The following is a 13,130-nucleotide window of genomic DNA, read 5'->3' on the forward strand; positions in this document are numbered from 1 at the left end:
CCCTTTAAACTGGAAACTTAAAAAGCGGTGCCTCATAACTGTGATTAAGAGCACAGCTATGCTGTGACTATATAAATTATCCAACTTTAAAGAAAAGGCACTGCAATACCAAAGAAGAGAATTGTGACTGCAGCCAGTAGGAGTTTTGTCATTCAAAAGAAATTCAGTACTTTAAACACCCAGAAATAATAATGCTCTGGAGGCTGTTAAGGAGTTGCACATCTGATGGCAGGTGTCCTTACATGCTGAGAAGTGTCATGGCCTTTAGGAGTGGGTATTTATGAGGCTATGGGATTTTGCAGGTCATTAGTACTAGAGATAGAAGGTAGAGGAGGCAGTGGGAATCCATAAATAACAGAATAAACTGTTAAACTGTACTAACCAGTTTGAAACTGAGATCAAGGTTGCAGTGAGAAATGTGGGTAGGGAGGCTATTTGCCAGTTTGAAACCCAGCTAAAATCTACCCCTCATGTAAAATTAAACTTGGTATTTTAATGGTTAAACAATCACATAGGAAATGTAGACATTCTCTTTTATTAGAAGTGTACTAGAAATACATAGAAGTATTTTTATTCCTTGAAGAAACGTCTTGTACATGTGTGTTTTCAGGGAGCACTGAATCTGTGTTTGGACTTTACAAGAGCTTAGCAACAGACTTTCCTGTGATTCCACATCTTGTTTTATTCAGAGTTAGCGTATTTTTAGTAAAACTTAAGCATGTTCAGGTAACAGGAGAGACTGTACCTAACACCCTGTAAATATTGCTGGTTCAATCTTCCTTTTCAGTTGCACAATCTTACTAAGGTTGCAAAAGCAGTCTGTACAGCCTCAGTTAAGACTGTATTTGACTAAATTCTTTTATTTGCCTTCACACCAGGTACAGTGAGGTTTTGGCTTTAAGCAGAATTTTAAGCAAGGAGCTGGATGGATGTAAACTTGGTCTTTCCAGGCAATAGGTTTGGATTTGCTTTGGCTTGCAGAAAAATCTTTGAGGCAGAAGTTACAGTAAAGGAAGCTAGAGGTTTTCCAGCACTGTCTTCTCTGTCCTAGATCCGTCTATGGCCTTCTGTTCTACAGCTGGACTAACGCACTTGCAGTTAATCAATAATAAAAGTCCAGGAGCTTTTGTTAAATTGCAAATAGTAGTATTTTTCACCATCCCAGCCCTCTTCCCCTTTCTTTCTTTCTTTTTTTAATGTGCAATATGATATGGAGTTAGTTACCACCAGCTTCTCACTTCTTTTCAAAGCTGAGTGATTATATGTAATCATCCACAAAGCTAAATATAGCCTTTAACTTCCTAAGCTGAAATTTTCTCTGTGGCTGCTGGAGTGTTAACATAATGAGGAGCAAGTATTTCTTCTTCCAAAAGATTAAGTCTAGAGCACCTTCTGAACGTGGTGTCAGAGTTCCTCAGCATGGAAGAGGTTGACTGAAGAGAGGTTGAGTAACTGCTGGATTGGGCAGGGGCAAACACATCTTACCCTGTTCATATTATTTGTAGCCTGTCTGATTATTTGTTACCATGTTATATTTCCTCAGATTGTTAAAATCACTGTTTATAGAATGCTTCCAAAAAACCTTCTGAGAAGAACTCTGATGCAGCGGCTGCACCTGTTCCCAGATGATGTGAGTAGCCATGCAGTTACATTTTCATTCCTGTGTGATTTGGAGGTGAAAAAGGAGTGTTAGCAATAGCAAAACTTTAGTCATAAGTAGGTCAGTTAAGCAAACTCAAGCTGCTTTTTATTTATATGTCTCAATAGAGTTGATGCTTTTTTTTCTTCATTTCACAAAAGTGTGAGATTTCAGAAATACATGAGACTGTCTGCTGTGTTTAGGTCAAACACACTTAGCTTAAAGCGTGCATGCATGACCAAATTTTGGTCTGGATTTGGGATAGGAGGGTGGGGTTTTAAAAACTCAGATGGCTAAGGCTATTCTCACCTATCTCAGGTTATTCCAGAAGACATACAGAAGAATCTTCTACAAGAGATTCCTCAGCCACGTGTAGTCCCGAGGAGGTTAGATGAATACACTCCGGAAGAAATTGCTGCCTTTCCAATGGTTTGGACTCCGTAAGTATCTCAGCTTTTGTGAGCAGGACACTTGCCTGAATATGTGCTAGGTAGGCTCACACATTATCAGTAAGTACAGAAGTAATACTTTTTTTCTTTCTTTATCACCTATTTCTGGACAGAGGAGGTCAGTAAGGCAAAGAATGGTCATCCTAGAAAGGAGTGTCGCTAAGTTGTTTTTTGTATTTCTGGCCTTCATTTTAATGAGAAAAGCTTCACTTCAAATCATGTTTGCAACTCTTCGTCATAAAATAAAGGATGAGTGAAAAAAAACAACTAATTTACCCCATTTGAGTGCTGTATAATATGTAACCATGAGCCAGAGCCAAATGAAACAGCTTGCAGCTCTGAGGGAATGATTCACTGAAGGGAGGGAACCCATCAGACTTTCTCCAGAGGAAAGGAAAGAATTCTGCTAAAATACACCTCAGAGAGTAGATCTTTGGCAGGGAACATACCACACATTTATTTTGATAAATACTTTCTTTTCCACACACAAAATCATTTCCACAGTAGTTGTGTGGCATATGAATGAGTATTTGTGGTTTGCTTTCTGCCACCACATACAGCGCTGAGGCAAACTGCTAGTGAAAATGTCTTCTACTGGGGACAGGTTTTGATTAGTAGCAGTATAATTTTTCTTCTGTGTATTTTTAAGGTCTTTCTAAGCTCAGAATCCCATTATGGTAGTCAGCTGAGAAATAAATTTTGAAAGATAACCCCTTTCTTTATTATTACAATGAAATTCAAGTTGCAGTTTAACTAGTGGGGAGATGGGGAAAGGTGTAAATAAACTCACAACAGGACCAACTTGGTGGTCTATCTCCAGTTAGATTAATGATATTTTTATTTCAGTAGTAGTCTTTAAAAGGTTCTGTTTCTCTTTGTCCTGTAGAAAAGTGTTTGTGTGTACTTATTCCTACACTAACCCTAGAAAGTAGACCCTGGTATGGCTCTCAAATAGTACTATGTCATCTGATTGAGTAGTTCCACTGAACCAGGTGTTAGCTACATGTGGACAGAGTTCAGCTCTTGAAATGATACAGCAGCTTATTTCTCATGAGTCTTGTTAGGATGTGATTTCTCAGATGTCTTGGTAGCTTAATGCTTTAAGCCCTCTTCAGAGTGGAAGTAGGTAGATTCTTTTTTGCTGAGATTTCCTGGTTCCTATGAGATTTCATTGGGTTAGCCCTGAAGAAATTTAGGCTCTGCACCAATGACTAGAATCCTACAGCACATTAAAGCCTCTCATGCTGTATGGCAGATTATACTCTCATATATAACTGTCTTTAATAAAGGTTATCACATGAAAATTTAGCACTGAGTTGAAGTCTGGCACTTAGGTTTAACTAATTAGGATTGTCCCTTTTGTTCCCTTTTTGTCAAAGGAAACAATGTTATGCTAACAGAGCTTTTGAAATGCTTTTGTTTGTCCACATGCACATCTTGCTTGTGTTCATCTCCTCAGCGCTGGACCACCTTAATTGTGTTGACATGTTAGGTGTGTGCAGCAGAGGACAAATAAACTTTCAGCCATCCAATTTAGTCATTGCTGTCAAAATAAGTTTCCTAATATCTTCATGTTAGCATTGTGAAAACTACTTGAGCGTGCTGATCCTTGGGGAGAATCTGCAGGTAAGAACACAATATTGAAGATACAGATTCCCTTCCTGCAATTTCTTGGAACCATTCCCTCTAGAGGAATTCAGGGGACACAGAAAATATCAATTGAAAGATTTTTTTTTCTCCTCTGATTTTGATGAGTGCTGGCTGTATAGTTTTTTGGGTATTTTTACTTCATGCCAGTTACAGAGGTAACTGTTACAGAGTGCCTTAGAAGCCCTACAGCTGGTTTGCATGCTTTCAGCTGAGGATCATATTGCTTCTCCTATGGGATGGGTGGGGAACTCAAATGGGTATTCTCTTGAGAGCAGCAATGGACTTTAGAGGGATGGAATAGAGGATCTGAAATGAGTGTGAGGGAATTATGGAGAGGAGTGGAGTTGGTGGGCTCTTGGTGGAGTATGGAGAAACAAAAGGGAGTTTTGGATAACTTTAATGCTCCACGTTGAGCAACTGGGCCAGAAGTTTCCCTTCAGTCAGTTACTCTGGAAGCACTTTAAAAAGCAGAGGGCATCTCTAACACTGTTACCATATCTTTGCTGTGTTGAAATTTAAATCCTGCCTTCTTTTCTGCTCTCAGAAACTAGTAAATCACAGCAGAGGGATCAAGAGTGAAAGGGGTTATCCACTATCTCACCACTAGCTGCAGGCCTCATAGCTGTTGTGAGGTTCTTGTCCTGACCTGCAACCAGACCATTGTAGATGTCAAATATTAGTGTCAGATAGATGAGCTTCGGCTCACTTCTCTGGCAGTTTTGATGTTAGACAGAGCTTCTAGTTTGAAGTAATGGGAAAAACAATAATGCTTTTCTTGGTGACTGAGCAAATAAAGGTGTTAGGCTGATCCTCTAGCACTCAGAATGCTGTGGGGGAAAGGGCTGACTTGTGAAGTAAAAGAGAACTCAGAATATTTGGTGAAATAACTTTCTGCTGTGACAAGTAAAACACAGACCTAAGTGAATTGTAGCAGTCACTGTTATAATCCTATTGATCTGGAGAGGAACAATACCATGCACCAGCACAGATTAGGGGTTGACCTGCTGGAAAGAATAGACTAGAATAGACTAGACTAGAATAGAATAGAATAGACCAGACCAGACCAGACCAGACCAGGTTGGAAGAGACCATTGAGATCATCGCATCCGACCTATTAGCCAACCCACCTAATCAATTAAATCATGCAACCAAGCACCCTATCAAGTCTCCTCCTAAAAACCTCCAATGATGGTGACTCCACCACCTCCCTGGGCAGCCCATCCCAATGGACAATCACTCTCTCTGTGTAGAATTTCTTCCTAACCTCCAGCCTAAACCCCCTGGCGCAGCTTGAGACTGTGTCCTCCAGCAGCTCCATGGAGGAGGACCTTGGTGAACAATAAGTTATCCATGGGACAGCAATATGCCCTTGTGGCCAAGAAGGCCAGTGGTATCCTGGAGTGCATTAAGAGGAGTGTGGCCAGCAGGTCGAGGGACAAGACTTCTCCCCCTCTATGCTGCCCTGGTGAGACTACATCTGGCTATTGTGTCCAGTTCTGGCCTCCCCAGTTCAAGAAGGCCAGGCATATACTGGAGACAGTACAACAGAGAGCTACTAGGATGATCTTTGGAATTCTACCTATATATTGCATACAAATGTCTTGCTACAGATGATTTCTTTTTTAAAAGGCTGTTTTGCTGTTAGAGACTGACACACCTCAGACAAACACATGACATCCAAACGGACTACTTAATAACAGAGAAACTGGGGTTTTTTAAAAGGAAAACCTTGTGGAAACCTTGCAAATGGTTTGTTTCTCAGAGTGGAGAGCCTTCCTATCACCTCTTCTTCCTTCACAGCAGAGTTCATGATTAGACTTAAGAAGGATCCTCCTTTGCAAAAGCAGAATTAAATGTCAGAATATTTCTAGTGAGAGATTTTCTTGGAGCATTCTTTCCTTTCATCCCTAACCTTAATCAACTGACTTCCCAAACTGTGCAGGACTTCTCTCTTAGATTGGAGAGGCCTGGAATAAGTGTGGTGGAAAACTCTAGACACAGGAAAGTTAAATTACTTCTTTTCCATGCACAGAAGGGAGAAAGATCAAAACCTGATTCCTTTGAGTTTGATGTTGTAGCTTCTTTCCCTAAATGAAACCATTATTTCAAGTGTATTTGAAGTTTGATTATATATCTTTTAAATGAGCTTTAAACAGAAATCATCACAGAATTTGCCAGTCACACATGACTAAGCAAACAGTTCTGTTCCATACAAGCAAGAACACACCAGATTCATGTGCAGTTTTTCCTGTATGTACCATTCTGAAGTTGTTTAACTGTCTGGGTATATATATATATATTAATTTTTAGTTTTAAAGGCAGGAAATTGTTTTTGAAGAAGTATTTAAATAAGAATGTTACTCTATAGCTAGAACAGCAGCTCTCTGTTGTTGCAGTTAGATGGATGCATTCCTCAGAGTCTCCCTTCAGAACACAGAGCCATCTGATTTCCAGGAGTGCAGTGGGGCTGGTGCTGCAGTGCATACTGAGCGCCTGTTCCACTGCCAGCCTCACAGGAACTCTCCTCAGGCCAGACAGCCTCTGCTTGTCTTTCTGGGGGAAAAAGTACTTGAACAACTTTGGCATTTTCAAAACTTTATGTATTGTAAACTCTGAAGTTTGGTTTATGAAAACCAAACAGCTTTTTAATGTTTATTTTTCTGAGTAAATTGCCTGATTTCCGGCCCCCATTCATACATCTTACTTTGAGGCAGAGGCTCACAGTACCTGCTCTGAAGTTCTCATTTTGTTTCAGATGAACAGCACAGGCTGGGCAGGGTCCTAGTACTGATGCTGTGTGTCACCTCCATGGCATGGCCCACAGGTTCTTGCTAGTTCATCAACAATGCTCCATGCCTTTGAGAGCAAAGAATCACAATTTTTGCAGAAAGAAAAGTTTGTAGGTGATGACACACAAGAATGTTGGACACCTGTCAACCACAGTTGGCTCTGATAATCCTCATATACGTCCTGTGCTAATGATACAGTGACTGTAACTTCTACTTCCAGTTCCTTCATAGTTTTGTGTTCCTTAAAGCCAGCCCTGCCAAGCTCAGGCAACCTGAAGCCTGCTGCTGATGTTCCTTGCAAACAAATTTGTTGTAAGCATTGGTAAACAGAAAGGCTTTTGGATTAAGAGATTGTCTCAGCCACAGTTGCCCTTTCCATTTGCTGTCTTACAAGATAACTGCAACTGTTACTGTCTTGCCCAATTCTACTGTTTGTAGTGTAAGTTCCTATTTTTACTCAAATTCCTTCTGGGATGTAGTAGTGAGAGCTGAAAAAGCTGAAGCAGCAGCCAGATACATCCTGGATATGTGCCTAAAATTATGTAATAAACAGTACTTTCAGAAATGTGAGATGCTGCTGGTTTATGAAGGTTGGGTTTGTCTGTTCATTTCCTCAGATGATTTTAGTGTTACAAAGATTAGTTAATACCAAGTTTGTAAAATGTGATGGATTTTTTTTCTCAAGCATGACATAAGGTATAATAAATGAAAAACTGGAGCATGATTACTTCATCTATATAGAGAAGCTCAAGGAGGGGAAACAAAACCCAAGGCAAACATTTCTTCCAAAGATGGTGAGGTCTTAAGTGATTTTTCTGGGGACCATCTTGACTTTATTTATAAGCCTCTAAAAATTCTTCATTGAAATAAAACATTCTCTGGCCATTTTCTCACTTCCAGCTTAGTTACAGAGTGTTTGCAGCCTTTTGGGTTTTGAATTGTTTGGAGGGTGCCTCATGTCATAGTGCTTGGTTCTTATGTTGGGCTGTGGGGTGTTTTCTGTACTGGGAATAACTACTTCCCTTCCAACCTGAGCACTCATCTTCTCTCACAAAGCTGGGCTAGCATGTATCAGAGTGAACATGTATCCAGTTCAGAGAGGAGGTGTCCAACACAAACTTCTGGGAAAGGCTTGAGCCAGTCTGAATTTTTCCTAAAAGCAGAAGGTGTATAAACCAGGCAAAAGCTACCCAGCCAATACAGCCTAATACTGGTCCAATGTACTCTTGAAGGAATACTTCTGGAAGTTCATATTCTGTGGCTTTTTAGGTTCTCACTAGGAATTCCAGTAACTAACAGGGGATCATTAACCCTCACTAAATATCATTGGTAGCTTTTTGGTTTTTGTTTTTTCAGAATTTAACTTACCAGAAGCCTCAAAGGTAACTGAATGAACCTCACATTTCAGGCTGCCACAGCTGGATCTAAATTCCTGTGGACAAAAAGCCACATAATTAGATACTTCAAGAAAACTTATTTCCTCCTACATTGTTTTAACCACAGGCAACTAGATACTAATTGAGAAGGGTCAGTAGCTTAATCATCTGAGAGCTATGACTAATGTTTTAGATTGTTTAACTATTAAAATGAATTACCAGCTTCTCTTTAGCATGCATAAACCACACCAGTGCTACTGATTCTCATATACTTTACCTGGGGGCAGCTTACCTTGCAGCTAAAGCTAGAGTTGAAGGCAAGAGATTTAATAAATGGGTAGCTGGGCACATTTGACTTCAGATATCTGCAAAGGCTCTCAAAAAGAAAGTTCCAAAGCTACTTTGTTTCCCCTAAATTCTATTGATATCATATGTGAGAGTAGAAACTAACTGGCATTCAACAAATCCAAGTGCTGGGTGCTGCACTTTGGGCACAGCAACCCCATGCAGAGCTACAGGCTGGGGTCCGAGTGGCTGAGAGCTGTCAAACAGAGGGACCTGGGGGTGCTGATTGACAGCCACCTAAACATGAGCCAGCAGTGTGCCCAGCTGGCCAAGAAGGCCAATGGCATCCTGGCCTGCATTAGGAATAGTGTGGCCAGCAGGAGCAGGGAAGTCATTGTGCCCCTGTACGCTGCTTTGGTTAGGCCACACCTTGAGTACTGTGTCCAGTTCTGGGCCCCTCAGTTTAGGAAGGACCTTGAGACTCTTGAGTGTGCCCAGGGAAGGGCAACAAGGCTGGGGAGAGGCCTCGAGCACAAGCCATTCATAGGGAGAGGCTGAGGGAGCTGGGATTGATTAGCCTGGAGAAGAGGAGGCTTGGGGGAGACCTCATTGCTGTCTACAACTACCTGAAAGGTGGTTGTGGCCAGGAAGGGGTTGGTCTCTTCTCTCTAGAAACCAGCACCAGAACAAGAGGACACAGTCTCAAGCTGCACCAGGGGAAGTTTAAGCTTGAGGTGAGGAGAAAGTTCTTCATGGAGAGAGTCATTTGTCATTGGAATGTGCTGCCCAGGGAGGTGGTGGAGTCACCATCCCTGGAGGTGTTCAGGAGGAGATTGGACATGGCACTTGGTGCCATGGTCTAGCCATGAGGTCTGTGGTGACAGGTTGGACTTGATGATCCTTGAGGTCTCTTCCAACCTTGGTGATACTGTGATTCTAAGAGGGAGTTTGACAAGCAATGTGAGAATGGTTGTGTATGATACTGTTCAGCCACTTGCCTAGATGAAAATAGAATTATTTTTTATTTTTCTTCTTTACATGTCTAGATTTGTCTTTTTTTTTATGTCCCCTCCTCATTTTTGGTGCTGACAGTAAATCTGGAAAGCATTTCACTATTCCTTTACCCACATCTCTGTTTATTTGAAGAATAACGTCATTCTTTGGACAAAGCCCAGTGCACATTGCTGTGCTTTCTGCACTCCTGCCTTTTTTTGTAGTAGAATTTATCATTTAAACCCTTTCATGTGCAAAAAGCATCATCTTGCCAGGATGGAATTTACATGTACATTGGGCTAGTCAGTCTGGAGAGGAAGAGGCTCCAAGGAGACCTTACTGTGGCCTTCCAGTATCTGAAGGGGGCCTACAAGAAAGCTGGGGAGGGACTTTTTAGGGTATCAGGTAATGATAGGAGTAGGAGGAATGGAGCAAAAATAGAAGTGGGTAGATTCAGATTGGATGTTAGGAAGAAGTTCTTCCCTGTGAGGGTGGTGGGACACTGGAACAGGTTGCCCAGGAAGGTGGTGGAAGCCTCATCCCTGGAAGTTTTTAAGGCCAGGCTGGATGTGGCTGTGAGCAACCTGATCTAGTGTGAGGTGTCCCTGCCTATGGCAGGGGGATTGGAACTAGAGGACCTTGAGGTCCCTTCCCACCCTAACAATTCTATGATTCTATGAAATCATTTTGCAGAATGCATATAACCCAGGTTGAAATCTGGAACTTGCAGTAATATCTGAAAAGCTTTGGGTTTTAGGGTTTTAACCAGTTTATTTTAAATTGTAATAAAGCCACTCCTAGTTTGACTCAGCGTGCCTAACTGCATATTAGCATTGGTTTAGCTACCTTGATTTATGGACACTTTTTAACAAATGAAAACAAGTGCTTGTTTTATATAGGAAGAAAAACAAGCTGCAGGTGAGGACCAGCTAAGATTTATCTTAAGCTTTGTGTGTGCAGGAAAGGGTTAGTCACTATAGCTGTACTGACATAACAGTGCTGGTAAAGCCACCTTGTCTGAGTCTGTTTTGTTACTAAATGCAGCTTCAGTTACTGTGGTGTATTCTCCAAGTGAAATAAGTTAACTTGTAGAAGTGCTTTCTAGCCAAGGTATGAGAAATGCACCAATGTGGAAAAGGTTCTTTTTCCCCCAAGCAGAGCACGAAGTCGAGGCCAAGGTGGTTATTGGAAATTTAATGACAGCTTAAATATCATTAGCAGCTTCACTGATTATTTTACCAGAGGCATAGCACTGCCCTGGGATAGTAGGTACATCTTGAGTAGAAAAATGATTCCACTCCTTGCCAGCTCCAAACTGTGTTGTTACTTGAGTGTAACCACACAGTTTGGCCTTAGAGAGCATGATAGCCGTGTCTGATCCTTGGGGTTTGATTTACTAGTGTGACTAGCCAAACATGCAATGTGTTCAGCAATACCCTTCAGCTACAGTGTGCACCTAATAGCTATTGACTTTGGCACAACTTGCAAAGAGTCCCTTAAAAATATAGATTCCTCTTGTTTCAGCCTTTACAGTAAATTTTGGCTCTGTGGTGAAGTCTGTCTTTTAAGTTAGTCTGTAAAAATGGATCTCAACATACTCAAAGTTTCATAGTTGTTATTTGTAAGTTAACCTTAGAAATGACATCAGACCACAAACTTCATGCAGTGTGGATTGTGCAATAGTTTTACAAAGAAAGAAATCACTTGGAGTCTTTTGTAATGAGAGAAGGGCAAGACAACCTCTTGTTGACAGGTGGACATGGTGAGCCATAGAATGGTCCTGTGTAAGCAGCCAACTGTCACCAATTAGCAATAATTCCACGTTCCTGTGATTTCCATAAATACAAAGAATGTTATAGTAGTACAGATCTGGGGTGCCTGCTGCCTCAGAGTCATTGGATCAGAGACTGACTGAGGGCTAAATATGAAGTGGGGTGATAATCCACAAGATTATATTTTCACTAACTGGTCTTCCACTATCTGTCATCTTCTGTTAGGAACTGTGTTTATAAACTTTCCTAAAAGGCAAGAGGTATGAGCCACTGGATATCTGGTTAACTACTTACCAATCTTGGGGATAATACAGAAATACTTTAATTAAAGTACATTTCCTGGTGGGTTAGTCTTACAGCCAAGTTTGGAGAAATTTTATCTCTGTTGTTACCCTGAATTCTTGAAATCAGTGTAAGAAATCACACAGAGCTTCTGTGAAACTATGCAGTCACCCTGAAGACTCACTCAGCTGTTTGGGGAGCTCCACTGTTGTGCAGGAAATGGGGGGAAAAGGGGAAAGAAAAAGAAGCCAGTTTACTACAGCAGCCACAGACCTAAAATCCTCTGGCATGAGTTACTCCTGAAACATTTTGGTAACTGTCAGTTAAGGAGGATGCTTTTAATGGATAACTCATGCATATGGGAATCCTACCAGACAAGGAAGTTGTCAAGTAACAGGGAGCATGAGAATCATTTTAGAATAAACCAAACCAGGTTGGAAGGGACCTTCAAGATCATCATGTCCAACCCATCAACCAATCCAACCCACCTAAACAACTAACCCATGGCACCAAGCGCCCTATCAAGTCTCCTCCTGAACACCTCCGATGATGGTGACTCCACCACCTCCCCAGGCAGCCCATTCCAATGGGCAATCACTCTCTCTGTGTAGAACTTCTTCCTAACATCCAACCTGAACCTCCCCTGGCGCAGCCCGAGACTGTGTCCTCTTGTTCTGGTATGGCTGTCTGGGAGAAGAGACCAACATCTGCCTGTCTACAGCCTCCCTTCAGGTAGTTGTAGAGAGTGATAAGGTCACCCCTGAGTCTCCTCCAGGCTAAGCAACCCAGCTCCCTCAGCCTTTCCTCATGGGGCTTGTGTTCCAAACCCCTCACCAACTTTGTTGCCCTTCTCTGGACTCGTTGCAGCAAGTCAACATCCTTCCTAAACTGAGGGGCCCAGAACTGGACACAGTACTCAATGTTTGCACAGGTTGAAGAGGTAGCTGTGCCTTTCATACAGGATGGCTATTAATTTTTATGGGGTTTTTAATGCATCTGGAGTGGGGGTTTTTGCTCATTCATGGAAGCAGTGAAATCTTAAAAAAATACCAAGCCTATTCAGCTTTTGCTCTTGTACCTCTGCTTTCATCTCTCAGTTTATTAGTGTGCAGCATTAGTTAGCCTTAAGGCACTGACCTTTCACAGTGCTGAGGCAAGGTTAAATCCCTTCTGAACACTCATTGTTACTGCTGGTGAGATTGAGGAAAGCACAGGCAACTCTGGCTCTCTGGGTCACGTTCTCCAGTGGTGAGATAATGGCCCAAAGGTAAAGAGAAAAATGGAATTTGAGATCTTCAAAGCTTCCAAACCAGGTGTACATTGCTGAGTCAAAAGCAGGTATTGACAGGTCACTTCTGCAGTGTTGACAGTCTTACTCCTTAGCAGAGGCAGCTTCAAAACCATTAGTTAGCAGGCATGAATACAGGCACAAATGGCTGCTAACTCCAGGAACTTCCTATACCTTCTTTTGAAATGCCTCAGACAATGCAATGTAACAACAAAACCATTCTGAGGGGAGATTGTTTATGGAGAGATGGCTGCCCAGGTGTTTTGAGTTTGAAGGAAGATGCAGTCTTGTTATCAAATGCTGTTTTATCAGCAGCATGTGGTTGAAGAAAGCAGGCAGATGTGTAACCTTTTTTTGGCAGTAACTGAAAAGCAATTATCTGGAGGTGTTTAAGCAGTGTATGTGCCTGGCACATAGGGACACGGCTTAGTGTTGAGCCTTCAGTGGTGGGTTGAGGGTTGGACTGCGTGGTCTTTGAAATCTGTGATTGTTATAGATAGTCTCAGTACCTTTAGAATAAACCATTTAGAATAAACCAAACCAGGTTGGAAGAGACCTTCAAGATCATCGCGTCCAACCCATCAACCAATCCAACCCACCTAAACAA

The 13,130-nt window shown here is 41.7% G+C and overlaps 1 protein-coding gene across 1 annotated transcript in view; it reads left to right on the forward strand.

Annotated features, from left to right (window-relative positions):
* Positions 1–13,130, forward strand: part of MRPL13 (mitochondrial ribosomal protein L13) — a 32,159-nt gene that overhangs the window by 12,571 nt on the left and 6,458 nt on the right. The window contains exons 5-6 of the mRNA XM_068158637.1: positions 1,544–1,630; positions 1,958–2,079. Coding sequence (XP_068014738.1) covers positions 1,544–1,630; positions 1,958–2,079 — 209 coding nt within the window. The remainder of the gene's footprint in view (positions 1–1,543; positions 1,631–1,957; positions 2,080–13,130) is intronic.

The sequence above is a fragment of the Melanerpes formicivorus genome, unplaced genomic scaffold (genome assembly GCF_026170545.1).
Source record: "Melanerpes formicivorus ecotype bairdi unplaced genomic scaffold, bMelFor1.0.p_v2 SCAF_40, whole genome shotgun sequence".
In the NCBI taxonomy this organism is placed as follows: domain Eukaryota; kingdom Metazoa; phylum Chordata; class Aves; order Piciformes; family Picidae; genus Melanerpes; species Melanerpes formicivorus.